This window comes from Oryzias latipes, chromosome 5 (genome assembly GCF_002234675.1).
Source record: "Oryzias latipes chromosome 5, ASM223467v1".
NCBI classification, from domain to species: domain Eukaryota; kingdom Metazoa; phylum Chordata; class Actinopteri; order Beloniformes; family Adrianichthyidae; genus Oryzias; species Oryzias latipes.
Window position 1 is genome coordinate 27,356,074 of NC_019863.2, and position 26,297 is coordinate 27,382,370.

The 26,297-nt window shown below is 38.2% G+C and overlaps 1 protein-coding gene across 2 annotated transcripts in view; it reads right to left on the reverse strand.

Annotated features, from left to right (window-relative positions):
- LOC100125516 (retinoic acid receptor gamma-A) overlaps positions 1–26,297 on the reverse strand; it is a 33,096-nt gene that overhangs the window by 3,150 nt on the left and 3,649 nt on the right. The window contains exons 2-3 of one of the 2 annotated variants that reach the window (XM_004069128.4): positions 17,390–17,725; positions 1,015–1,163 (exon numbers count right to left, since the gene is read on the reverse strand). In XM_004069128.4, the coding sequence (XP_004069176.1) occupies positions 1,015–1,163; positions 17,390–17,558 (318 nt within the window). In that variant the 5' untranslated portion in view covers positions 17,559–17,725. Of the gene's footprint in view, positions 1–1,014; positions 1,164–10,585; positions 11,085–17,389; positions 17,726–26,297 lie in introns of those variants that run through there. The other variant, XM_004069127.4, reaches the window with a different exon arrangement.

Consider the following 26,297-nt stretch of genomic DNA (forward strand, 5'->3'; position numbering starts at 1 on the left):
GAAAATGCCATGTTTTTTAATAAATAAGAAAACCTTGGTGTATCTCATTTTGCAGGAAATATTAATAAAGAAATGGGGCCTTAATTCTACAAATTCTTAAATAATTAAAAGGCAACAAAACAGCGTTTGATGCTGGGATGGCAGCATGGACATATTAAGTTTTAACATTATCTATTTTAGCAAAACATTGTGGAGGCAACAACTACAAAACTACAAAAACGTACTAGTTAAGGGTGCAAAAATCATCCGTCACATTTCACCCATCCATTATAACCTGCTATATCCTTTTTGGGCGAAGGCGAGGTACACCCTTGACAGGTCGTCAATCTATCGCAGGGCCACAATTACTCCCAAACACACACATATGCACACGCACACATAGGGATACTTTAGAGCAACCAATTAACCTATGAAACCCACACATGCACGGGGAAAACACCCAAACTCCACACAGAAAGGTCCCAGTCGGGATTAGAACCAGGACCATCTCAAGGCACTGTGCAGCCCCTCTGTCACACTTTTCTACACCAACAAGTTCTCCTTAAATCTTTCACTGAAATCAGCACATCCTAATTAGATTTCGATTTAAGATTCAAAAATGGTTTAAATTCACATCATTGGATTTTACAACCAGACAGATTGGCTGAGATGATGCAGGAGAAACCAAAAGGAAGCGTGTTGCAAATTCTGCAAACTCTGTATGGAAGGTCCTTTTCTGGCACTCAGACCTGCATCTTCTTAATGTGAGACAATGCTTTTGGACTGCTGTCAAACATTTTAATTCATTTGAAAAGAGGGGAGCATGAAAGTGAAGTCTTCTCTCCATCATTTAGAAGCCATGACGTGATTTAAGTGTGGTACAGGTAAGAATTCCCTGGAAGGGCAGCTCATCTCCATGAAAAGCTGCACACCTGTTTGGCTCTAGAAGAACTTTTTTCACTCTGACTTTTCATTACCACTCAGCCGATTTGCTCTGTCCATTTCTCTGAAACAACTTCAGGTGGTCCTGTTTACCTTGCAGCCCTCGCAGGAGCTCACTCCGTAGTGATAACCAGATGACTTGTCCTGGCACACAAAGCAGGGCTTGTAGACCCGGGGAGGAGGTGGAGGAGAAGGAGAACTGGGCACCATCTCCTCTGAACTGGTGCTCTGCGTCTCCACCGCTGCAAAAGACAAAAAAAAAGAGAGAGAAGTCCCTCACTACATTAGGACATCTTGTTTGGATTAATGCTTTAGGGTCTTTGAAATCATGATGAAAGCGAATGCAGCAACTGATTAGGAGTGAATGGTCAACAAACAACCCCCAACCCCATGCAGGCCACCCCAGGCAGCCAGAAGGTAACAAGCTCAAAGGCAGACATTTTTAAGAGAAAAGGGAGGGGGGGTGATTGACAGGGACTTAAAAGAGACACAATTAGCTGATGGCCAGATGGCCCTGCTGATAAAATGCTGATTGGCAGCTGAGGTTTGATTGGCTGCACCATTTATTGGAGAAATGGGGGGGGGGGGAATACCTCTGCTGACTTTTGACTGACATCTGAATTTTTATATTAGTGTGTGTGTGTGTGTGTGTGCACACGTGTGTAAGCTCAGATTTTATTTGGAACCAAACCTTCCCATATCCCTGAAAGTCCATGTGAACAAACAGAGGTGGGATTTATGGGACGGGGCTGTCTCCCTCTGTTCCCTCGCACCGCCTCGCTAAAGAAAATGGCACACTGTATAACACCATATGCTGGTCGCGGGGCAAAGTCATTTGACTGCTGCTGGTGAGAACAGTCAAAACAAACAATGTGAGACGGACAAAGTTTAAAAAAAAAAAAAAAGAAGCTGTGCAGCTGTTTACAACGGTGTCTCATCACACTTGAACGGCGGCAGAGCAGCGCAATTGAGCAGAAAAGGTAACGACTGAAGAACCAGATCCCTCTGAATGTGCCTTTCAACTTTCACCTTCAGTCACCCCAACTTCACCTCCCTCAGCTCCCTCCCAACCCCGCCCCCTTGTTTCCTGGCCCTAAATTCCTCAGTGCAGGACGAACAGGGTTTAATAGTTGCCCAGGCCCATAAGCCGCCCTATATAGGCTGTGTCTTGGATGGGAAGGAGGCCCCCGGCCAGGGTGACGGCCTCTTTATTGGGATCCAGTCACCTTGGGCAGCTATTCACATCAACAGCTCCAGCCTTACTTCTATTCCTTGTAAAAATAAAGAATCCGGGGGTCAAAAACCCCAAATTCACAGCCCCTCCTGCCACTTCAATGGACAGGACAGCCCTGAACCAAATGTGGCCTCCGTCCCACTGCAGCAACCCCAACCTGAACCCACAGTTTGCCATTAACAAGGGTGGTAAGGTTTCAAAAACGGGCAGCGGAGCCACAAAGGAATAATCTAATAAAAACAGAGAGGAGGAATGAAAAGAGAAAAGAAGGAGGCCAGACGGAGGACAGAAACTTCTCAGTGGTCTCCTTGCTGTATAAAACCCTGACTATTTAACTTTGACCTTGACTGAAGAGGGCCGTCGCTAATGACGAGCAGACCGCTGTAAAAAAATCAGCAGAACCACATTCTTTTTATGATGTTAGATACATCCGACTTCTTTTCATCATCATTTGACACGAGATTTTTTTTACAATTAATCTGAAATTCATGATGGTTTCAGCCAAATTAAAATCTCATCTTCATAATGTAAAGAAATTCAAATACCAATGCTGGTTTTAAGCTTCGACAACAATAACCTCATTTTGGGAATTTTTTGTGGTGTTTGATCTGAGGACACAGAAATAAAAAAGCTGATTTTCCCCCAAACTTGACCCAGTTGATGCAGATAATAATCAATTGCTTCATCCTGATTAGTTTGCACTGTGTTTTTAAGTCATTTCAATTTAAAGCAAGTCTAGTTAAAAGGATTTCATTTTTCACCCGTTACAAACGATTGGATTTTGAAGAAAAAATATAAATCATATAAAAAACTGAACTGGAAAGAAATGTTCCTTGCTTTAAAAAAACTTGTACGGAGAGTAAAACCTCACTAGAGCATAAAAAAAGCATTCATTATGTGTACTGTGACTAAAGACTTCAAGAATGCAGGAGCCTACAATCTTCCAGCATCTCACTTGTGTTGATTTACAGCTTTTCTTTGTCCTCTAGGTCTTTTTAGGAGCCTTTTTTATTTCTTTAGTAGCTTTAAAGGTTATATTCAACTTCTCAACTGGGTTTTAAAATGTGTTTCACTCTCTTACAAAAAGGAAAAATAAAGTAAAAATGTTCAGCAAACAAAACATTTGACCTGTTTTTGGAAATAAAGGTGGGAGGACTCAGTGGCATCAGAACCTGCAACCTGATCACTGTTTTCTGTTTATGTAGCAACACTGACAGTGTAGAAGTGAGAGAGAAAAAAAGGGGCGAAGACGCTGCATCTGGCGCCAGAGAGGAGGTAGTGGCAGACTATCTGAGCCAGTGAGGAGGAAAGTGGCAGAGAAACATGATGGAGGGGAGACAATTGGGTAGAAGGTGGGGAGTTTACCTGGTGTGGAGAAAAAGGGCGAGGAGCCAAGAACTGTCAGCAGCTGTCATCACCCTGAACTCAGCTCAGCCGCAGAGCCTCGGCTTGAGAAAAATACCTCTTTCTCCTTAACCTGCAGTTCACCCCTCGGTGTGTCACAACATCAATCAGCACGCAGAAGAGACAACACAACTCCAAGCCTGAACCGACTCCTGTGCATCTAAACTCCAACCTGTCAGACCACATTTCAGAGTCCAGCATCCTCTGAAAATGACCAAAATGCCTTTTTTCCCCTCACAAAATCCTCTCACTGCACCACCAGATAACATTATTTATTCACTCCCGAGGATCTTCTCGTGTTCTCCAGCTCCTCTGCTGTTTGTTGTCAGATCAGAACATCACTGTTTAGACAACAGGAACCCCCCCGGGCCAGCAGACATTGGCCTCATCGACTCAAAGTTGAGCATTTTATATCCGCCAGGCGTGCAGCATATTTGATGGATCTTTGTAGAATGAGAACAGGCTTGAATGATTTCCGTCTGCCTCTGGGGCTATTTGTTAGTGGTGTAAATCCCTTTTGGTTTGTTCACATGCAAAATAAAAATAATACAATCAATATTTTACTCTGGTTAAAGTCTTTCATCAAAAGCTTTAGCACAAAGCTGCACTGTCCAATTATTTCATTTGTGGTATTTGTTCATTAATGTTGGGAAGGTTTGACACACTCATCCTGAACTGTCACATGTGCGATAACATGCCCAAAACCCACTTTAACTCTCCCTGCACCTCTGTATTTTAATATGTTTTTCGTTATATTTTGTACTTTTCTACCTGCATTTTTGCATCCTATGAGTATCTCTCAATTAATGAAGTCCCTAAAGTGTATGACTTTAGTGAGTCATGGGGTTCTTCTCATCACAAGCATTTCATGGCATTATTGTCTTTTTGTTGATCTGACATGTGACAAATAAACACAATCCAGATGAAACTGCGCTTTTGTGATCTGTTGGTTTAAGAGTTTAGGAGTTTATTTTAGCAAAATTGCTTATTTCCACCTATGAAAGTAGAACAGGAAAATTAGAATAAGTAAAAGCAAACATTAATAAAATCAATGGAATTCAAGAAAGTGGGATGATGAGATGAGCACAATTGATGATTATTATAACAACAGTAATATTATTAATAATAATAATAATAAATGCGTAAAATATAGCAGATTAACAGAGTTTTTTTTCCCCATTAATCTGTTTACGTTCCAGCCATTTTAAAATTCCACAACAAAAATAGCCCCCCTTAGAAATAAGTAAAAAGGTCTTACCACATTGGCAGATTTCCTTAAAGAAAGCAAAAAAAATGTGCCAATGTGGTAAGAAAAATTGTCTTTTCAAAAATTCTTATTTGAAGAAAAAATTTTAATCACTAAGAAATGTTTTCACAAACTAGATTATTTTTTAAGACAGAAAACAAGACAGTTTTTCTTGAAACAAGGATCCCAAGATTCTGTTTTTTTCAGTGAAGCAAAGCTCAACTCTGACAAAGCTTTAGCCAGCAAAAACACGAGTGGCTGTTAGATGTTCAAGTCCAAAGCCAGCTCACATCAACACACTGACGGTGTCTTTTAAAAAAAATCTATGTGGCTCTTTCTTAACGTGTTCAAACACTAGCACCTTGATCTCATTATGAAACACTGTTCCAAAAACCTTCAGCATGTTTACAGCAAAAACGGAACCATAGGAAAGTGAAAAGACCTTTGCTTCAGGAAAAAAAATAAATCTCATTTCTGTTTTGCAGGAAAAATAATCTCATCAATAAAGATTTTCAATTGCAAAATAATTTTAGTTTAGAAAAACGTGTCTTTAAACATTAATTCTTTGAAATTCTTACCCCTTTGGTTAAAAAAAAAGGAAAAAATAAGAAGTTTTGACTTATTTCTATGGGGGCCTGTTTTTGCAGTGTTTAACCTGCATCTATCTGTCCCACCTTGAATTAAATCTGCAGGAAGGGGCTAGAATCACGACCCAACGCTCAAAAAAAAACCAAAAATAGAACCTTCTTTGTTTGTTCACATCAAGATTCTGCTAAATACTTTCAGACTTCTGCGAACAAGCGAACTGTATTAAGAATGTGTTACAATTCACAAGAAAAACCAAAAACCTTTTGGAATTACACTCATTCAGCTGTCAAAAGATTCACACAGATGACAAATTTAGCCTTTGGCTAACTTTTTAACCCACAGAATGTTTAGCAGCACACTGTGGAATGTGTGCACATTTGGGAAAATGAGTGTATGCGTTTGTGGACATTTTGTTGTTGTTGTTTGACTTCATGTGCAACAAAAATCACAAAACAGGAGATAGAAGCAGGAACCACCGGGATAAACGACATTTTTAACAGGAACACAACCCTCCATACTTTCTCTGTGAGTTGGAAGTTTTAAAGGTGCTGCTCCGGGCACGGATGCACCGAAGTGATGATCGGGGCTTCCACCTTAAACATGCTGAGCAAGTAATCACCACAGCAGCGGGGACCAGACGGGCCAGATCTGAGAGACAATCCCTTTCATCAGCTGCTCAAAGTTCAATACCATCCCCTCCCCTTCCTCCATCCCACCCCCATGTTCAACCCTCAGTAATAACCCTTTTCCCCCCTCTTCTGTCCTCCTCCTGCCTTCCTGCCCTGGCAGAAGGAGGAGCCCTTCCTGTCGTTGGTGGCGCCTTTTAAAGGGAAGGGTTGTGAAAACCAGGCTACTGTCCAGGAGATGGCTCCATAAAAGACAGCGACCAAACACTCACAAAAAGAAGTTGGGGCACACAAACAGGACTGCACACACACACACACACACACAAACAGAGCCACAAAAACAGAAGGGCACCTCACAAATGAGGGCCAAATATTCTCCTGCAAGAAAGAAAGAAATGCTTTTTCTTATTTTTATTTAGCAGTGTGTGGGTGAAGTGGGGTTGTCCCTACTATTAGTTTTCTTATTTTTGAAAATGGCTGCCAATAATTCAAACTTTCAATCAGAGTCCTGTAAATGTTTTTGTTTTTTTTCATTTATGTAATGTTCAGGCACAAATGAAGGCCATACTTGAGCATCAGAATGTTTCTTTACTTAGTGACTCTCTTCTTGTCAAAATTTGAACACACATTGTTTTGCTTTTTATTGTGAAAAAAAAGGTTCCTGTGGGAGCAAACTGTGAAGATGGTGAGGAGAACAGTGGGAGTTAAGATGTCAGAGTCTGAGACAAGCTGGAACACGACTCACTGAGCCTCTCAAAGATGCTGCTTTCAAGCCCTGTCATCAGCTGAACGAGTGAGGCAGCTACGACATTTGCTGTCTTCTCATGATGACAAATACATTTTTGACAACAAATAACAACAAATAAAAAAAATAAACTGAGTAAACCCCAGGGAACTGTGCAAACACTGTCAAATTGAACGTACGACTTCATCCTCATCATGTGCTGTAACAGGAAACCTTTAATTTGACAGAATAAAAAAAAAGAAATATTAAGGATGACCAAAATCTTAGTTTAATTAATTGAAAAAAACTTAATGATTTATTTTATTTTTCAAATTTTTTACTGAAACTACTTAGTTTTGGGGTACAAAACCTGAAAACCTTTGACTAAATCAATATTTCTACAACATATAACAGCATCCATGTTATAGACAGGTGTTTAAAAATGTTAACTTTATGACAAATATTGTCAAAATAACTTTAATTACTACAAGGGATGCCACAATTCTTGGCTTAAAGCCGAACCGTTTGTCAAACCATTTAACTGAATCGTAGGGAAAGCGGATCATTGCATCTCTACTGCATATCCAACATTTTGCTTTGAAAGTATCAAACGTTGGTTGTGTTACATTTAAGATGTGTTTCTTGCTTTTCAGCTAAAAAAAAAAAAAAAAAGTACTTGTTTGAATTTTTTGTTTTTTGTCGTTTTGAACCGAAAAAAGAAAAAGAAAAAAAACTTGACCCCAAAATTGAGGTTTGAATTTTGGGGTCAAGGTTGTTTGCATACTCAGTACTCAGATTTAACACTACTTTGATGGATAAAGTCTCCATTTCTCCACAATGTGATAATATGGTGGCATTAGGAAAATGAGAGGATGCTCTCGCCCTTGTGTCACCGGAATGAACCCTTCTGCTACTTCACCTAAAAAAGGATGTTCCTTAACAGAAAACCAATCTCTTTAATCCTCAAAACAAGTCCCAGATTTTATCTTTCGATCAGCAACAGTCTGTAAAAGTATCTCTCCGTTGTGTTGTTGTTGGTTAAAGTTTTTCTGTGCAAGGGTACAAGGGCCTAGGAGTGTTGCAGCCAAAAAAAAAAAAGGTTAAGTATCCTGAATGATGAGGAGTGTTTCCTACTGGAGACCTTAAACACCTTAATTCTCCAAATTCCATCTTTATTCTGCTTTTCTTCTCTCGTCTTCTTCTCTTCTGTCACGGCCTGTTTCCAACAAAGAGGCCAAATCTCTTAATTGACCTATTCTCATTATAATTGAAACATTGAAAGCTCTTGGGCGCTCAGCACAAGGCGTGTAAGCCGATCTATGTGTGAGCCAAGTATAAACACAACTTTGCTTGGAGCGAGACACACACAGGGCAACAGTTTTTGGCATGTTCCCTCTCCCCTCTGATACCTCCTGACTCAGAAACAAAGGAAGGCAAATAGGTGGTGAACTGCCTCACAAGAAAAAAAAAAAAAATACAGGAAAAGATCCCCCCTCATACACATCCAGACAAACACACACCGGACACACTTAGTGTGTGTCAAAACGACAGCCAGTTCTGTGATCTACACAACAAATGACTAATCAGCTGATCGTTTCAAATCTAAAAATAACAGATCTGGAGATTATTGAAGTACGCGCAAATGTCTAAAGTTTTTATGTGTTAAATACTTGTACCTCTGTTAGTATGCGGGAACACTTCACAAAACATTAAAAAAAAAAAACTTACAATTTACTCTGAAAAACTAGGATTCAAATATTTCATTAGAAAAACAAGAGTTTGCTTTTAAGGCACATTTTAATAATTGTAAAAGATTAGATGACAACAATAAAGCTTTTGACTAAAAAAATGTAATTAAAGTCTCCATTCAATCATCTTTTGATCTATTGTAAAAGCAGTAGTATTTTAATAATGATTATTCAATTTTTTGCCAAAATTAATAAAACTGTCATCTTCTAGGACATAGTTTCTGCAGAGTGGCAAAAGTTTATTAGAAATTCACCTCTAAGTTTTGGGGGCAGGACCGTTGGTACTGAGTAAGCCCAGCCCTACTTCCCGTCATCCATCTGTTTACCTGTTCTGCTGACTTACGGCCCCGTCAAATAGAAACTCTTTTGAATGACTGCCGAGATTTCCTCTAAGTGTGTAAAATTTATCAATTGTTGTTTTTATTCTTTTGAACTAAACTAAACTAAACTAAACTAAACTAAACTAAACTAAACTAAACTAAACTAAACTAAACTAAACTAAACTAAACTAAACTAAACTAAACTAAATGAAACTAAACTAAACTAAACTAAACTAAACTAAACTGACATTTGTCTCTCATGAGAAAAATGCTATTATAAAATATTTAAAAACACCAAAAACACCATTTTCATCGGTCTGGCTCTTTAAGGCACATTTTCATAACTGGAAATAAATAAATAACAATTATGAAGCTGTTGTCTAACTTTTTTATTAATTAGATAACTAGCTTTTTTTTGCTAAATAAACAAACTGTCAAAAATCTGATTATTTTGTTCCAAAACTGAAAAAGATTGTCTGATTTATTTCAATCTTCACACTTATCTTGTTTTTATCTTTCATTTTGGCAGTTAACTTAGTGATCACACTTTTACAGCTGTAACTAGAGGCTGAACAGCTTATCAGAAAAGAATTACAGGAAGCATCTTTTTGCATGAAGCCATCCAATAATAGACACTTGAAACTCCTAAAACTATTCTGGTCACTCTTTTAAAAAAAATTTTTTTGGGCACCACAGAAACCTTTTTTTCTTTTTCTTTAGTTGCTGCTAAATGTATTTATTTAAAAAAAAAAAACAAAACCAACAAATGACATCTAGAACACAAAACTCATGATTAATGAGCATATGTGGACATTTGTCTTTCAAGCTGGCATCTGGCAAAGCTCCACGGCGAGTTGAAACAGGCCCTGCTGTGGTGTTTGTCATCCTGACTGCTTATCCATCATCATTAGTGAGCTCTGTGGGCCTGACAGTGTTTAATGCAATGCTATCCAAAGACTCACTGAAGATGAATAGACTTTAGGTGCTCAATTGAAGGAAAAGTGTGTTTAATTTTAGTGAATCCACATATCCATATTTCTGGGTTTGAGCGAAGTCTGTGCTTGATTTTCCACCTGAAGCCTAATAAAAGAGAGTGAAAATGAACTGCATGACATTAACAAAAGAGCCACACATTTTTCCAGCAGACAGAGTGAGTTTTACTTTTTATGTATTTGTTATCTTTGTCATGTTTGCCAGCTGCTGATTAGACTTTTTTTATTATTATTATTACAGAGCAGTATCTTAACGCCTGATGCAATCTACCCTGCCTGCCCAGGAGCTATCAGAAGAATGTCTAGCTTGTATAGAGAGGACAGATAGCACATGATTCTTACACGATCTCCTGAGAATTCTCCAACCTGCAGTCTTTATCGTTTCTGAACTAACTTTTGTCAAATGCTGAGTAAATGATTTTCATTCTGCCAGTTTCGGTTTGGACGCTGGTGTTTTCTGGAGACACCAGTGGGCCTGAGTTGTTGTTTGGAAGAGCTGTCAATCAAGTGAAGTCATTCATGAAGAAAACAAACGGCGTGGTGTATAAATACACTCCCACACTCACGCTCACAAAGCACACTAAGCACATAAACAAACACACTGCGGGGTGAGAATGGGTACACATAATCGAAAGGAATCTGACTCTTCCTGTAGAGAGGGCTCAGTGATAACAAAACCAGGACTGATAACACACACACACACACACACATATATGTACACACACACACAAACACACAGTGAGCTGCTGTTTTGCAGACTGATGGACTGACTCAGTACTCACACTGAACGCTGCTTGCTCCGGCCCAGGCAAAGGGGTTCAGCCCGGAGAAGTATGAGGCGGCTTTGTTGAGCATGCAGGATCCCTGTCTGGACACATCAAAGAGGGGCCGAGGGCCCAGCCCCAGAGCCTCCATGCAGTCAAACATATTCTAACTCTAACGCTGGTTCTCTGGTTTCCCAGGTTCTGCTGGATAAACTTAAGCAACAGCCTCCAGTGAAGTAACCTAATGCTCTGCTTGGTCCAGGTGTCCCCTGTCTGTCTGTTCCTGCCACTGGCCCCCCTCCCTGTCCTCCAAAACCAAACTCCTACATGAAAGCACCCTCAGCAGAAGCTTTCCCCCTCAGCCTGGGAGAACGTCTTGTTTTTCTGTCAGATCTCCAGCTCTCCTGGCTGCCTTCAGCTGCTTAAGCTGATCTCAGCTCCCCTCTTGCTGGGTCTGTGGGCCTCTCACAGCCTGCTGCTGCACTCACAGCCAACTATCTCCCAGTGCTGCAAAAAAGGGGCGTGTCCCAGACACAAGAAAGGGGAGGGGAAAAACAACTATAGAAGTGTGTCTCCTGTTTCCTGATTGGCCACACACTGATCCATCAGCTACCACCTACTTTTTTTTTTTTAATTTTCACAGAAAATAATCCAAAAATAATCCCTCCCCTAAAAAAAGGAAAAGTAGTTCAGTGAAAGTTTCATTTTCTAATTTTAAGGCTTTAACAATAAATGTAAAAAATTAAAATTAATATTTACAATATTTTTGGATGCTTCAAAAACATCTTTATTGGTGTGATGAGTTTATTTTTTATGATCAGATTGCATACTTTTTTTTAATTAAATATAAATCTTTCTTTAAAAAAAAGAATTAAACATGTGCTTTACATGTTTTTTTGTTTGAGGCATGTTGTGATGTCTGTCTTTACATATTATAACCCCTTCATGCCAGAATATATTTAAATTTATATAAAAAATATTCATTTTTTTTAATTCAAAGTGATGCTAAATAAAGAAGTCATGGTATTTGGTGACAAACAGCAATAAGAGGTTAACCTATGTTTATTTATTTACCTAAAATCTGATTTCTTTCAATTAAAATGACTTTCAGCATTAGCTGACAATTGTGTTATTTGCCTCAGATGACACAAAATAGTATGTTTAAAGTAAAACAATTAAAATATGTTTTTATCTGGCAAAACTTTTGTTTTATTCTGCGAAAAACTACACGTTTCACTTCAATAGGTCCTGACAACTGTAGCTAAAGTTGTTCAGACATTGTTTTGAGCAGAATAAACTAATTTCCCACGCACACATGACCCAAAAAAAATGCCTCAGCCATATCCACACATGCACTGCAGACATTCAATCTTTCAACATTTTCTGAAAGAATTGTGTGCGTGTGTTCAGAAATATCCGCATCAGATGAGCTGGACGTTCTCCAGCATTAACCCAGACCGTCCCCCTGAGTGTTAAAGTCTGGAAAACGGGACGAGGGGATATGATTCACTTCAAGAGATTTTGTGCTCTGATGATCTTTCTATCGTAAACTGATTTCACTTTTAAAAAAGGCTGTTTGAAAAGTTGATTTTGGAAGCTGTTGTTTGTAAATGTTAGTGCTGCACAGGGAAGCTATGATCCCCAAAGTAACTGGGAACAACAATGATGGCTTTGTTCTGTTTGCTGCAATTTATGGTTGTGTTAAGTGAAGCTTCAACTGGAGTTAAACCTAAACAATATAAGAGGCAGAGACGTATTCAAGGCCACAAAATGTGTTTTTCGGGAATTTTTCTACAGCCTGTGACAAAGTGGAGCTTTACAGCGACGTGCCCTCTCATAATTCTCGTTTCTGCTTTTGATTTTGGTTTTGTCTTTAAAATTCGTTCATATTTGCTATTTCTTTTCCAACCGTCTGGTTTCATTTTTCTTCCCTTATCTCAGCCTCCTTGTGTGTAAAGCATCAAATTGAATTCTTTCAATTGGGTTCAAATAAACTCGGCGATCCTCCCTGGATCTCATTGGATCTTCCAGTCAGTCAGACTGAAGTGCAACTCTGCTGCAGGCTACCCCAAGTCTGAATAGTGTGCAAACGATACGAACGCACCCTCCCTCCTCTCTTCCTCCCCTTCCTTCCCTCATTCAAGAGAGATGAACTCTGGAAGAAACCCCCAATGGGGCCCTAACACCCCCCCTTTCACTCAGACACACACACTGACTTCCAAACTTGTCCTGCCCATGGCTTCGTACCCACCAAGTTGTATCTTGCAGGTCCTTCTATTCTCTTTTTTCCTGTCTGTTGTTTGTTTTTCTCCCAGCATTCCTCATCTATTATTAAACATATTTTTGGTCATGATTTGGAGAATGCTTTATTTCTACTGTTTATTATCATTCTTAACATTGGCTAAATTTAACTGATATCCCATTTTTTGTTCTTTATTCAGAGTTTTTACCAGTTTTTCTATTTACAGCTCAGGCAAACACACACATGATGCACTACAGGCGGCACAACATCAGGCCGCTGAGCTCTCTCCACACCTTGAGACAATTAGCCTCCCTGCCTCGCAGCACCCTGCCCCCTGTTGCTGCTTTGTGGAAAGGAGTACACACATGCAATGGGGAATGTGAAGAAGAAAAATAGCTGTATCACTTTCCTTCACTTTCAGCAAAATACTGCTTCAGACCCACTACTTAAGCTGAGCAAATTGCAGCCCTTTGAAGCTGAAAGACCTGGACCCCCTACTCCCTTTCTTCCAGCACACAAATCGTTTCAAACGGGTCAAAGTCAGCTTTTTTGGCTGCCATCACTTGTGATACAAGTAAAACAGAGTGAGCAACTGCCTCGATCCCTGGTTCTGCATTCGCAGCAGCTCAGGCTTCGCTCTTTGCAGAAAGTCTTGGTCCGGTCATCAGTGAACACAAATGTATGGTCACAAATAGGAGGCAAGCCGTGCAAGACGGCTGTTTGTGATATTCACGGGTGTTGGAATGCACAGCTTAAAGAGCTCGTATGTGTTTTGTGTGCATGTGAGTGCGCAGGCTTAGACAATTATGTGTGTGCTTAAATAGAGTGCCTGTGATGACAGACAGAGAGAAAAACACACAATCCTCTCTCTGTGCCGTTTGGTTCAAGTTACAGAGGCGCACACACTGATTTGAAATACATCACAAAGAACAAGATGTTACCGCCACAAGAAGTACGAAAATATGTCAGGTTTATGACCCAAAATAAAACGGGTTTCAAGGGCCATGAGCCCAACGTTGACACAGATATCATCAGAAAGGTTTTCTTCTCTGGGTAGATATCCAGAAATTGTTTCATGTTTTTGCTTGTGTTCCAAAAGCCCCGGGCAGAGAAAGATTCATCCAAAAACAATTCCATGAGTGTTTTCTTTCCCTTATTCCTAGTTAAAAAGACAAAAGGACAATGAAAAAACAAAACAAAAGGACATACAGTTTGATTTCATTTATAGCAGATTTTTTTAAAAAGAGGAAATCAAGTCTGGAGGTTCAAAGGGAGATTCTATTAATTTAGTAAAAAAGCCCAAGATGGCTCTTATTTTCATATGAAGTGGCCTTTATTGGTGTTGCTACTCTCTAAAGTCCACTGTCATTACTTTTAGACTGAGTTCACTGTTTCACAATTAGCAGCACTTTTGTAAACAAAGCAGGGAAATTGTAAAAACTCTCCGTCATGCCAGAGTGTCATTTGATTCGTTGTTTACGACTCTGAAGGGACAAAAATCTTTCATGTTAACTTCCGCTGTTTATCATGTCAGCGTGGTGATGTAGGAGTGTGCTCAGGGTGTGGCTGGCACAAACGGACACTGATGGGACTAAAAAAAGACCAGCCTGACGGGTAGAATAGTACATTTTCACCAATTGGAGGAACTTGGTAACAATTACTGCTACGCCATGGAATTTGTTTCTGCAAAAATGATTCATTTAAACAATTACTAAATCATTTTTTAATAATAATTTTGTTGATGGCTGGTCAGTAGAAGCTGCAAAAGTCCTAGTTTGTTTCTTTGTAACAGTTTAAGCAATGAAATTATCAAAATAAAAAAATAACATGTAGTCATTTGCCACCTTTACAGTCTTCTGCCCCCTCCTGCCCTCCCATATAAAATGTTCTAGCTCCACTACTGGGCTGCGTCATAGCTTTTATCGCACAATAGATCAGCTTTAGCTTAGAAATGAAAAAGGGGTTCACCAGTCATACTGCGCAAAATATTTTTGTGTAAACTCTTTAAGATTAGGAATAATTTACAACAGATTTAAATAGTTTTCTATTTGTGAGGATTTATCGCTGAATTCTTGTTCCTGCTAGCAAACACATATTTCCTTTGCCTTTCAAAGCACAAGCATGAGCTGCATTGGCCTCTAAATGTTTCATTAAAATTATAGTTTCTTTTACTTTTACCCTAACCATGAGATTACGTGGCATGTAGGGTGGGACCCCTTCGATTTGAAGCCTGATCCTTTCATCGGAAAGAGTAAATCGTGCAAAAAGGAACAACTAACTGACATGTTACCTCTGAAAACATGCATTTTCTCAAAAACCATTTTAATGCAGTTTAATGCGTCCTCATTTTGTCAACTGAGATGCCATTTAGTGTAAAAGAGAAGATCAGACCACGAAAAATGACAAAGTGCCATCAGATGGGTGTTTTCTAAAAGAGTTCACATAGTTTCATGGCAGCATCCAAAGTAATTAATGACGTTTTGACATGTAATTGAAATGATGTATTTTAATGTGTACTTTTTAAACTTGGCAGTATAGAAAAAACACATACGGTATTTGAAGAATGTTCAGATTTCTTTATACCTCAAATATGATGCTTTTAACTTTTATTATCTCCATGTTACATTGATGACTATCAGTCAGTATGGCTTTCTGCTGTCTGTCATGTTTTACCATTTATCTTGTGAACTGACTCACATGAGAGTTCATCGAGTATCTAAGCATCAGATCTGCTTCTCATGGCAATGCACACTCTGTAAACTTGTCCCAGTAGAGATTTAATCTGAGTTCAGATTTAAAGGAGCACACAGATTACTCTAAGTAGGATTCACATGCCGATAGCTTAGAATACAAGAAAGAATCTTGAATAACTCGTCTACTTCAATACTTTTTTTTGTAATCTTCACCAGTGGCTTTCATCTGTGGTGGAGTTTATCTGTGCATGATTTGATTAACTGGACCCAATAGATCATTTAAAAGGTTAAAGCTTGTAACAGAGTAAAACATTTGTTTTTTTTTAAGGCAAAAAACATTTCTGCAAGTTTTACACAAAGTGACAATTATTCTAGAAATATCCTGGAACCACCGGCTCACTTTCAAAGATGGCACTGTGGCAAACATCGAACTTCAAGGCTTTAATTTCTAATGAGGGAAATTTCTCTGCAGTTAAACACGGGGACAGAAGTTTCATCACAAATATTTTCTGTGACGTGACAGACAGATGAGGAAAACTATAAATCTTGAGTGGAAACCATCCGATGTCCTCACAGTTTTCAAATCGACAAAACAATGAAGTGCAGCAGACATCAGTGAAAACACAGGTAAGCCTGAAAAATTTTGGACTGAACGAGAAACTTTGTGCACCTGACCTCATTAAATCGTCTCAGGAGAGACCTCTAAGATGGCTCAAACTCAGTATCAACCTGGCTTAGTTTTAACGCTTCAGCCACAAAGGGAGGGAAATGTTTGTGTGACCATTCCCCAAAACACCTATATGCCTTTTACTGCTGTGATAAAAGTTTTAGCCGAGCACCAAATAAAAAGGTCTGACTGACTGAATATTTTAATGAAATTTCTCTGGATAGAAATGTAAACTACTCTTGAAGTCTTCCTTCAAGATCACAGGAAACAGAAATGACAGACGTTAGCTGCAAAAGAAAATAAAACAGCACAAGCTCAAAGAAAACTAAGCATTATGGAACATGTTTTATCTTTTGTAATTTTTGGAAATGCTAATGTTTTTCATGTTAAATATACTTTTAAATCCAGTCAGGTGTGGTTTCAAATCTCTGAAACATTATGCAGTGAAAGAACCACATTAAATACTTTTGTTTCAATGATTTGTGCAAGACTCTTAAAGAGATGTGCCTAAATTTTACTCTTTAAAATCATTTTGTACATTTGAGCAAAAAATACACTGTTTAAACTACTCAGTTTAACTCTGTCTTTAAAGTTGCAGAAAACTCCAGATTTGATATCCATCAGTCTGAAACATAATGAAGGGTAACAGCACCCTCTGTGTCACTAAAAGGAATTACACCATAAAGCTGTTCAGAGAAAACACGAGGATGGGATGTGGTCAGGTTGCACAAGTTTCCATTTCTTATTTTATGTGTTCAATTTTCAAGATTCCTATAAAAGGCAAAAAAAAAATTGCCTTGTGTGGCAACCGTTTTATCTGCCTTATCTTCCTTTTTTAAAATATTATTTTGGATGTAATTCTAACCTCTAGCTGACTTGGAGAGTCCTGACTCTTCACTGCTTTGCCGTTTCACTGGTCAGGGGGCAAAAATTGGACACAGTTGTCATGTGAGGGGGTGTAGGATTTGAATTTCTTGCCTCCCAACAGTAAGGCCTTCTATTTTAAACTTTCATAATCATATCAAAACATTTAAAATCATATTAAGCCAAATGAGGTCGTCTTCAAAAAGGCTAAAGATAGTTTAGTTGTGTCATGTGGAAACGGAAATCTTTTACTCATCGTTGTAGAAGTCAAAAGCACATTTCAAAGAAATGCTTCACATAATTCATCAAACTAAAAACAGTTTTATTTTGCATCATTCAGAGGTTTTTGTACTCACACAAAGCAGCCATTTCTTTGGGCAGGTCAGCTCCAAACCGGCTGAAAAGGTGACTGCTGGCCAGCAGGTCAAAAGGAGAGTGGCCCTTCATGGAGTTAAAGGTGAACGGATACATGGCGCGAGGAAAGCCCGCCATGTGACGCACTTGGTGTTCTCTGTTTGTTGCCATTGCGAAGCAAAATGTTGTTCAAGGATGTCTCAGAAAATCAGGGGTAATTCTGCAACAAGGCACTGCCATCCAGCCCCGAAGACTGCTCTCCTGGTGCACCACAGAGGACTTGCAGACAAAGAAACCAGGAGGAAGCCCAGGAAGTGTTTAGCATCCAGCACCAGATTCTAAAAAAAAAGAGACAACACTAGGGTTAAAAATTTGTGATTATCATCTTTAAAGTACTAATTCTGAACATGTAAAAACCTCTAAGTGATGCCAAAACTTTGAAATTGCAGAAAAACTGAAGCATGTAATGGATTTAAACAACTGTTCAAAGCACAAAAAAGACTGCAGGAAATACTTGACAGAAGACTCAAAAGAAGGTGCATCATCATTATGACACTTTTTGTCTATCTTCCAAGTAATGCAATAATTTCAAGCAAAGCCAAATGATTTCAATCAGCAGAAGGGTGAGATAAAGGGTCTCTCTGTTCCCTCTGCCAGCTTGACTCTCGTTAGCATACCCTCAAAAACCCAGCCTCAACATGGGCAGTTTCAACCCTTTCAACCAAATCACAGAACACCAGTGTACAGATCAACACAAGACTACTTTCTCTGATATGGGTTTTTTTTATTTAAGGTTATTATCAAATGTAATCTGATGTCTCATTTTCAGTATTTAAGTTGTGGTTTGTTACCTTGTCAAAATAAAAAAGTGTCCAGCACTTATTTTGTCCTTTACTCTTTTCCTGTCAGGGTTTCATGAGCGGGTGGAGTTAAACTCTCTGGAGTTGTGGTAAATACTGTACGGCTCAGCCAAAGAATGTCCTGTTGTTTTGGGCCTGCTTCGGCATGGGAATCAAACACCCAGGGTGTGTGAAGCAGACTGAGAGAACAAAGAATCTATAAACGCCCTAAACTAAACCTAAATGTTGTCACTTTAAACAAAACCACGGTTGTATTTCATTTGTTTTATTATTAGGATTCTGCGTGTTCCATTAAAATACTTTGACTATTTTAATTTTTTTTAAAGTATTGAGATTTCCATTTTTAAAAGTCAATGTTTATTTAAAAGAGGTAATTCATCAATTAAATCAATAGTTCAACTTTTATTTTTTTTCCAAAACAAAATAACTCACTAAATAAATAAAGGAAACACTGTTATGGATAATTAATTGTGAAACATAATAAATTATATTAATAAACTTGCCATCTTTCTTTAGTTTGAAGTTAAAAATCAGAAGTTTTCTTTTTGCTATTTTGTTGTAAAGTTTCAAAACAATTGAATCATGAAGATAAGTTGGATAGTTGGACCGGACCGTACCATGCCGCTTAGTGGAAATGAGGCATTAGACACCAAGATGCCCTTAAGTGATGCACTACAAATAAAATTATATTTTAAAACTGTACAAGTAAGCAAAGATGGACAAGTGAAAATTTGTCACAATATTCTGAATTAGCTGAACTTTTTTGTAAAGATACTGAACATTACTTCTTTTTCTGCTCTGCATGAACCAGAGGTGTTTTAGACCTGGTTTCAAACCTTAAACTAATTTAGTCCTTTTTTGTGTGACCCTTATTACTGAAGCTGATTTTAAAAGGAAGCCTCTCTAATCCTCTAAACCGGAGAAGTCAAAACCTGTGGAACAATATAGTGTTCCTGTAGACTCTTCCATTTTTCCCCACATTATACAGAAATCCATTTTTACAAATAAATATGCTGTTTTTAAAGTAACATTTTTAAATTGGCATGTTTTCTGAAAACATTGCTAAAGTTTGTCCTTGCTGTGGGATCGGCCAGTCACCGCTACATTTTTTGAAAAGTTTTTTTTTGCCGTTTAACAGTTCAAGTATGTCAAACACAGGTTGGACAGAGTCTATAGTTATTTATGTCACAGTAACACACATCAGTCACATCTTGTAAATCATAAACATACTTCTTTAAGAGCTTAACGCAGATGCATACAAGTATGGACACGTTTAGGCAGAAGAAGAGAACATACACAGATGTTCTGCGACTTTAATCTTGTTTGTGCGCAAGCGATCAGGAGAAAACACATACAGACACACACACACACACACACACACAGTCCACATTTGCTAAAGCACCATTGACATCGGCAATTGACCTTGAAGAATGGCGTAGTAAATAGAGGACACAGGACCCTGCCACAGATGTAACCAGATGTAAAAACTTCAAGAAGACTTTTAAACCAAAGTTTGAGTGAAATCACAAGTATGAAAGGACTGGAACAAAAAAATAAACATGTGTTGAACTAAAGCTACAAAAAAATTGGACAAAGAAAGGGGGAAAACAAAAGAAAGGAAAGAGGGAGTTTGAAACATCTGGATGGCTGTGTAAGAAAGGAACAGAGCTCTGTTAATTAGAGCCACACTGGAAAAAGGATTAATAAGAGCAGACCATGACTAAACAGCATGGGAGGATGGGGAAAAGGTGGTCCAAGTGGTTGCAGAAAGCATGCATAAAAATACAGAAAAAAAATATTTCCAGTAATAAAACCTGAAATAAATTGTGCGAAAGCCAAGGAATGGTTTGTGTCTCTCTAATGAGTAACACCCCGCCCCCACCGTCTCCCTCTGGGGGGAATACACCTTGGGCATGGCAACAAAAGCAGCGCTGTGTCCCTGGGCCTCCAGTCCTCAATGCTGCTTTTATGAGACCTGCCTGGGTCAGGTCAAACTGGGTCACCTGGTCCCAGTCTTGCTGACACACACACCTACCCCCTCATAAACATACACACACACATACGTCCACATAAACGATGGTTCCTTTTCCCAAATTTAAGGGATTAAAAACAGGTTTGGTGTAAATCTATGGGATTTTCCGTTTCTCCATCTCTTTGACCATTTTTTTTTGTTTTTTCACAGAAAGAGCCCATTAGATTTAGCTGTAAGCTTTAAAAAGTTGAAATCATTTTGAGTTAGTGTACAAGTTAATGTCAGGAACACGGTGTCCACTATACTCATCCTGGATGTGAATGTAATTGAAATTATGGTTTTTCCAACTCACGTTGGCTCTAGTCTGTGGTCGTGAAACTACACACTAGTGCACAAATCCCCCTGAAAAGACAAAAAAAAGTCTGTTTTGAAAAACTTTTACAACTAAGATGAACAAAACTCAGACGAGAAGTGTGGGAGAGTTGAGAAAGCCTCAACTCATTGAGATTACAAGCTATTTTAACAATTTATACACATTTTTACACATTGAATCAGATAATTAAGGAAAATGGTGGCACCTGGAAATTATAACTGGGCTTATTTGCATTAAATTTAAAAATACATTTTCCATGACAATCTTTGTGATCTAATTAATAGGCAAATAAAATTGAAAAATAATAAGTAAATAATAATGATAATAATAACAATAAATCAAAGCATGGGTGGGATTATATAAGTTTGCATCATCGCATTGCCTGGGAGGAAGTCACTACATACATTTTGCGCATAATGCATGGGTAAAAATTGGTCATACGTGAATATACCAGTAAAGGGGAAAAAGTTGTATTCTTTACGTGCGATAGACATACGTAGAATGGTTGTGGAAAGCCACATATTTGCGTATGCATCTCACAAAAATCCTGCACAATTGTGTAATTTTTACGTAATAATTGCCCAGAAACGACATAACGCGTAAACTAGCTCAATGTTTTGCTGCCATTACCATGTCAGAGTCATGATCCCTGCTGCCATTTTCTGACACCATCTCTAAACATTCACCTTGGATGAAAATCTAAAACTAGCTGAGTTTCCATCAAAACCTCATCCAAAAGTATCCAGACATTGTTTATTCGATTTTGACTGTTAGAGTCATTGCTCAATCAGTCCGTCTAAGGCAAACTCTTTTTTCTGTTTCTGAAGTGTATGCAATGAAAACATTTTAAAACGGGACGGTTGTGGCCATATTAAATGGCTTTGTTTAAAACCTGGACCTGCCCATTTTTTTTCCTTCTCCCCTCTTTTACTTTATTTTCTTCTTATAAAAAACTGCTGGTGTGATGCTGTGGGTAGTGTGGTTCAGCAGTTTTCTGGGAAATAAATTACAAGAGAATTAAATTTAATCCTCGGCTTTACAGTACAATAAGTCTACTCTAGGGGTTGAGATATGGAATATAATAGAGGAGCAATGTGTCACTTAGAGTCAGTTTGTACACAAACAACAATTGAGATGAAGTGATTCAAAATCTAAGCTGGACCACAGAAGCTCAACTGATTCTCATTAAATCTCCTGAACAACAGGTCAGTATATAATAAAACAGAGGCAAAGAAAAATGTGGCAATCATCAAGTAAAGTGATTTAAAACTCACCTGCAAGAATTTATCACTTAACCTCAATGTAAAATGATTGTTTACCTTATTTAAATTAAACATGGGATAATAAATAAAATGCAGTAATCAAGATAATTGGTGCATAAAGTACTGCAGGTTTGCCGCAATGTGACTTTTTTATGCTCTTCTGAAGCAGCAGAGAAATGTTGAACCCACCCTCTGTCAGAATGCCCCAACCTCAGCATCATTCATGCAGTGATGAGCTTCTCCATAAAATGATGATTTGTAAATGGCTCCCATTATTTTGCACTGCACTGTGCGTCTGTTCTGTATTTAAGCTGCCTGTACGTAAGCCTTTGTACAGCAAAGATATTTCTATCAGCATCATTTAACCAGCATGCTTTCAATCATAGCATAAGAATGCTTTGTGTTTTGCTAAGAAATTTAGTTGAAAACATTTGTTACATATCAAATCAACGGTTTAATTGTCTGTGTGAAAAAACAGAGAAGACCATATGTGGATATAATACAGTGCTGAAGCTTCTGTCTTTTTGGCTGCAGGTTAGTAAAGCTGCATAGTTTCACAGTGTTTTTGATCATTGCTCAGAGGATTAGTTATATTTTCTGTTATGTGCTGGTCAGCCCTGCTTTCTCAGGTATTTACAGTCTGGAGGCATGGATTTTAGAACAGGTTTGTGCCCTGCAACAACAGAAATTTGGTTTTGCAATGGATCAGGACAACAAAATAAGTATGTTTAACTGTCTTTATTGTCTTTTCACATAGATTTCTTTCAACTTGTATGTAACACACAATCCAACATATTTTTGCATTTCAAGCTAGACTAAAATGAGGGTGGAGTTCAGCCAGCATGACTGACTGCCATTTTGGATTATCTACTACTGCACGGCGACAGCAGCTCTTGAATTCAACCCAGTCAAGTGTTCCTCAAAAATGATTCAGTGCAAGACTTCTCTGCAAAGAAACACAGTTTCTATATGGAGCCAATACATTTCCTGGTTGGAATATTGAGTCAAAAGTGATGCTGCATACTGTTTCCAGGGCAGACACTACATGAGGGTAGTGTGAATGTGGAAGTAGTAAGTTCAAGTGACCTCTTCCCACGAAAAGTCTACTTAAGCAAGCGTATACGCGCCTTTTGGGCGTCTGTGCTAAAAACTCTCACATTCACATGTAACTGTGCAAGTTTTTACAACCGTTTTTGGGCAAATTTGTTTTAACACGCGTTTTCGTATAAAACGCGCAGCCAATGAACACATGGTGGTTAAACCAGGTGGAACTTTAACCAATCAGAGACTCAAATTTGGTGGTGATGTATGGATGGTTTCCATTTTAATTCACGTAAATGCCAACTATTTGAAAATTGTTAATGGAGGAGAAATTAATTTTTGCGGTTTGTGCGGAATGATATGATACTGAGTCTTTCATATTTTAGAATGAAAAAAGCGAATGGACATGCGCTAGTAAACAGTGGCACAAGAAAAAAAAGAAGAAGCCCCTCCCTGCCTGTCCAATGTTAACACTAGATCTAACATACATCAGCGGTTTTCTCTTTTCTGTATTTCATCAACGCTTCTTCCTCCGCTTCAAACTTTTTAACGCAGTTTGTTTTCAGTTGCCATATTTTCTGCACTACAGGGCGCACTGTCAATGAATGGTCAATTTAATAATTTATGTCATACATAGGGCACCGAACAATAAGACACATTAGGCAAGACAAAAGAGTCAGCAATAAGTCCATCAGTCAGACATTATCAACTGCATTCACAGTACCTCTATAACGTGTTGTAACACACTACATGTTAGTCGCATTGAAGAAGTCACTATAGCTGTCTGTAACTCCCAAACTTGTTTGTAAGATGTAAAGAACAGACTCATACGGCTAAGACAAACGGTACTTTGACTACGCCAAATCCCAGCATTGTAACATGAAAAACACAGTCCGACACCGCTGCACGATAGCATTTTCACAATAACACAAAATAATAAGCCTTTTTAGTGTGCTTTATAGTGCAGAAATTACGGTAAGTAAAACAGCCATTATTGCTGCAATGCTGTCACAGTGTTATTGCATCATTACTGGATTTTTTCTTACAAGCCTTTTTTTTTCTTATGAAATTGTTCTGCTTTAATTTCTCGTGAAGTTGGTCAGAATAATCTTTTTTTTGATAAACTGAGAGAACAAACAAACAAAGTTCTCTCTTGCCACAGAGGATGAACCCACCGTTAGATGGTGAGCGGATAGTTTGCAGCTCACATTTGCCTCTCAGCTTTGATCTTGTCAAAATAAAAGCCCTTCCAGGTTAAGCTGTGCTTTATGACACCTGAAGTAAGTCACAGCCGTCATGAAGCAGAACATGCTGAGTCAGGAATGGAGAGTAAACTGATATTTTTATTGGTCTTCCGGATCATATGTTGTTTTATCAAATTGTTGTAACTGTCTTTCTATCCAGGATGATGTAAGCTGGAAAACAAAACTCTCCTTTAGCATGTGTGCATTTGATGATCTTGTGTAGTTCTTTTGTCAGCAAAAGGTTTGCTTATCTGCCATTCTCTCTTTTGTGTAGCACCATTGAAAGAGCAAGATCAAACAAACAGCACTTTATGTTCTCAGCTTGTTTCATTCATTCATTCATTTATTCATCTTCTGCCGTTTTATCCCTTTCGTGGTCACGGGGCTGCCGGAGCCTTTCCCGGCCACTTGTGGCCAAAGGCAGGGGACACCCTGGACAGTTCGCCAGTCTGTTGCAGACTCAGCTTGTTTTGACTCATATAACAAAGTTGTATCCAATGGCTATTGTGCCGCTGTATTCTGTGATGAAAAAGACTGTGTGTGGTTTTACTCATTATGAAGTAGAGCAAATCTACAAAAGCAGAACAGCAAAGAAATAATGAGTACAGACCAAGTTAAAAGTCTGAAAGAAAACCTCCCAGACTTTGGCACGAAAACGGATCTGTGAAGCAAAAACCAAAACCAGATCTGACTTATTTTTGAGAGAAAGCAGCCAAAGATGATCTCCGCTGAAAAACCTAAAGAGGAAATAAGCATACTAAAACGCAAACACAATTACCAATGATTAAAAAAAAAGAGAGACCATCACACGTAAATAACATAATTAGATTTTCCAGCAAAGTACTGTATTTCATGTCATTCTGACATGTAAAAATGTCTTTCTGAAGAACAGATATGTCTTGGCCATAAAGCATCAGCATCTGACAGCCTTCATACAACCACTAAGTGTTTCTGGCGCTCCTGAACACATATTTTCAGTTCATGGGTGCAATTATATTGTTAGCTTAGTCAAGAATGCACACGGACATGTATAAATTAAGCTTCAAAACAACATTTGACAGCTATTTTCAGAGTATTATTACCAAGAATTAAGTTTAAGTTTGCCAGACAGTCATTCTATTGAAATGATTTACTGTTGCCAGGATGTAAGTGCTCTTGCTTGGCTGTTAGAGGCTTAAAGGAGCTTTGAAGAGGACAAAGATTATGTCTGTAACTGAGATGGATAACTGGACCAAATAATAAAAGGAACACAGACATCGTTACAAAAACTCATTACCTGAAATTTGATATTTCATCTACATTGGTGATTAGGCTGAGCTTTGGGGAGGAATTACATTAATTTGCTTCCTCCCACTGCTCTAAAAAGGCTTATATCATGCAAAATTAACGTTTTTAAGCTTTTAAGTGTATTATAATGTTAATTCCTCAAAAAACAACAATCCCAAAGCGGTAATATGCTATATTCATGTATCTCTGAGCATTCCTCTAAAACCCTGCTCTCTGTTGACGTCACGAAATGGGCGGCACCCACAAGGAGTGAAAGGCGGAGCCTCAGAGATCAAGTCGTCTTACTTCCAGGTAGGAAAATGAACTTGAAAAATAACTCATATTTCATAAAAAATGTGTTCATACTGTGCCAAAGGTTATATAATCATATATGTGTATACAGTTAACTCTGAAAGGCTTAAGAATAGCATTATATAGACCCTTTAAAGGAATCAATCAAACTCTATTTGATAATCAATGTATTTAATGGATTCACTATGATTTATGTGTATTCTATGTGTCTGTTTATCATTTGGTGCAATTTTACTGTCAAGAAGAAAGTGTCATGTTGCTTAATTTCATCTTAATTAATTAATTAATTTAATAATATCTTGAATAGATTTTATATATCTATACATATTTTAAATTATGCTTTCTTTCTCGTTTTAAATATTTTAATTTCTTGAAATAAATTAATCAACCAGCCAGCTTCGTTAGACCAAGATTAACAGGGAAATTTTCTTTAAAATGAGCACCACTTGTCTTTGGAGACCCACTCAAATGAAGATCGTTTTTTTGGTGTTTTTAACATGTTCTTGTGGCATTTTTTTGTCTTGGATGATGGAGGACATACAGTACCGTATTTTCCGGACTATAAGTCGCACCGGAGTAT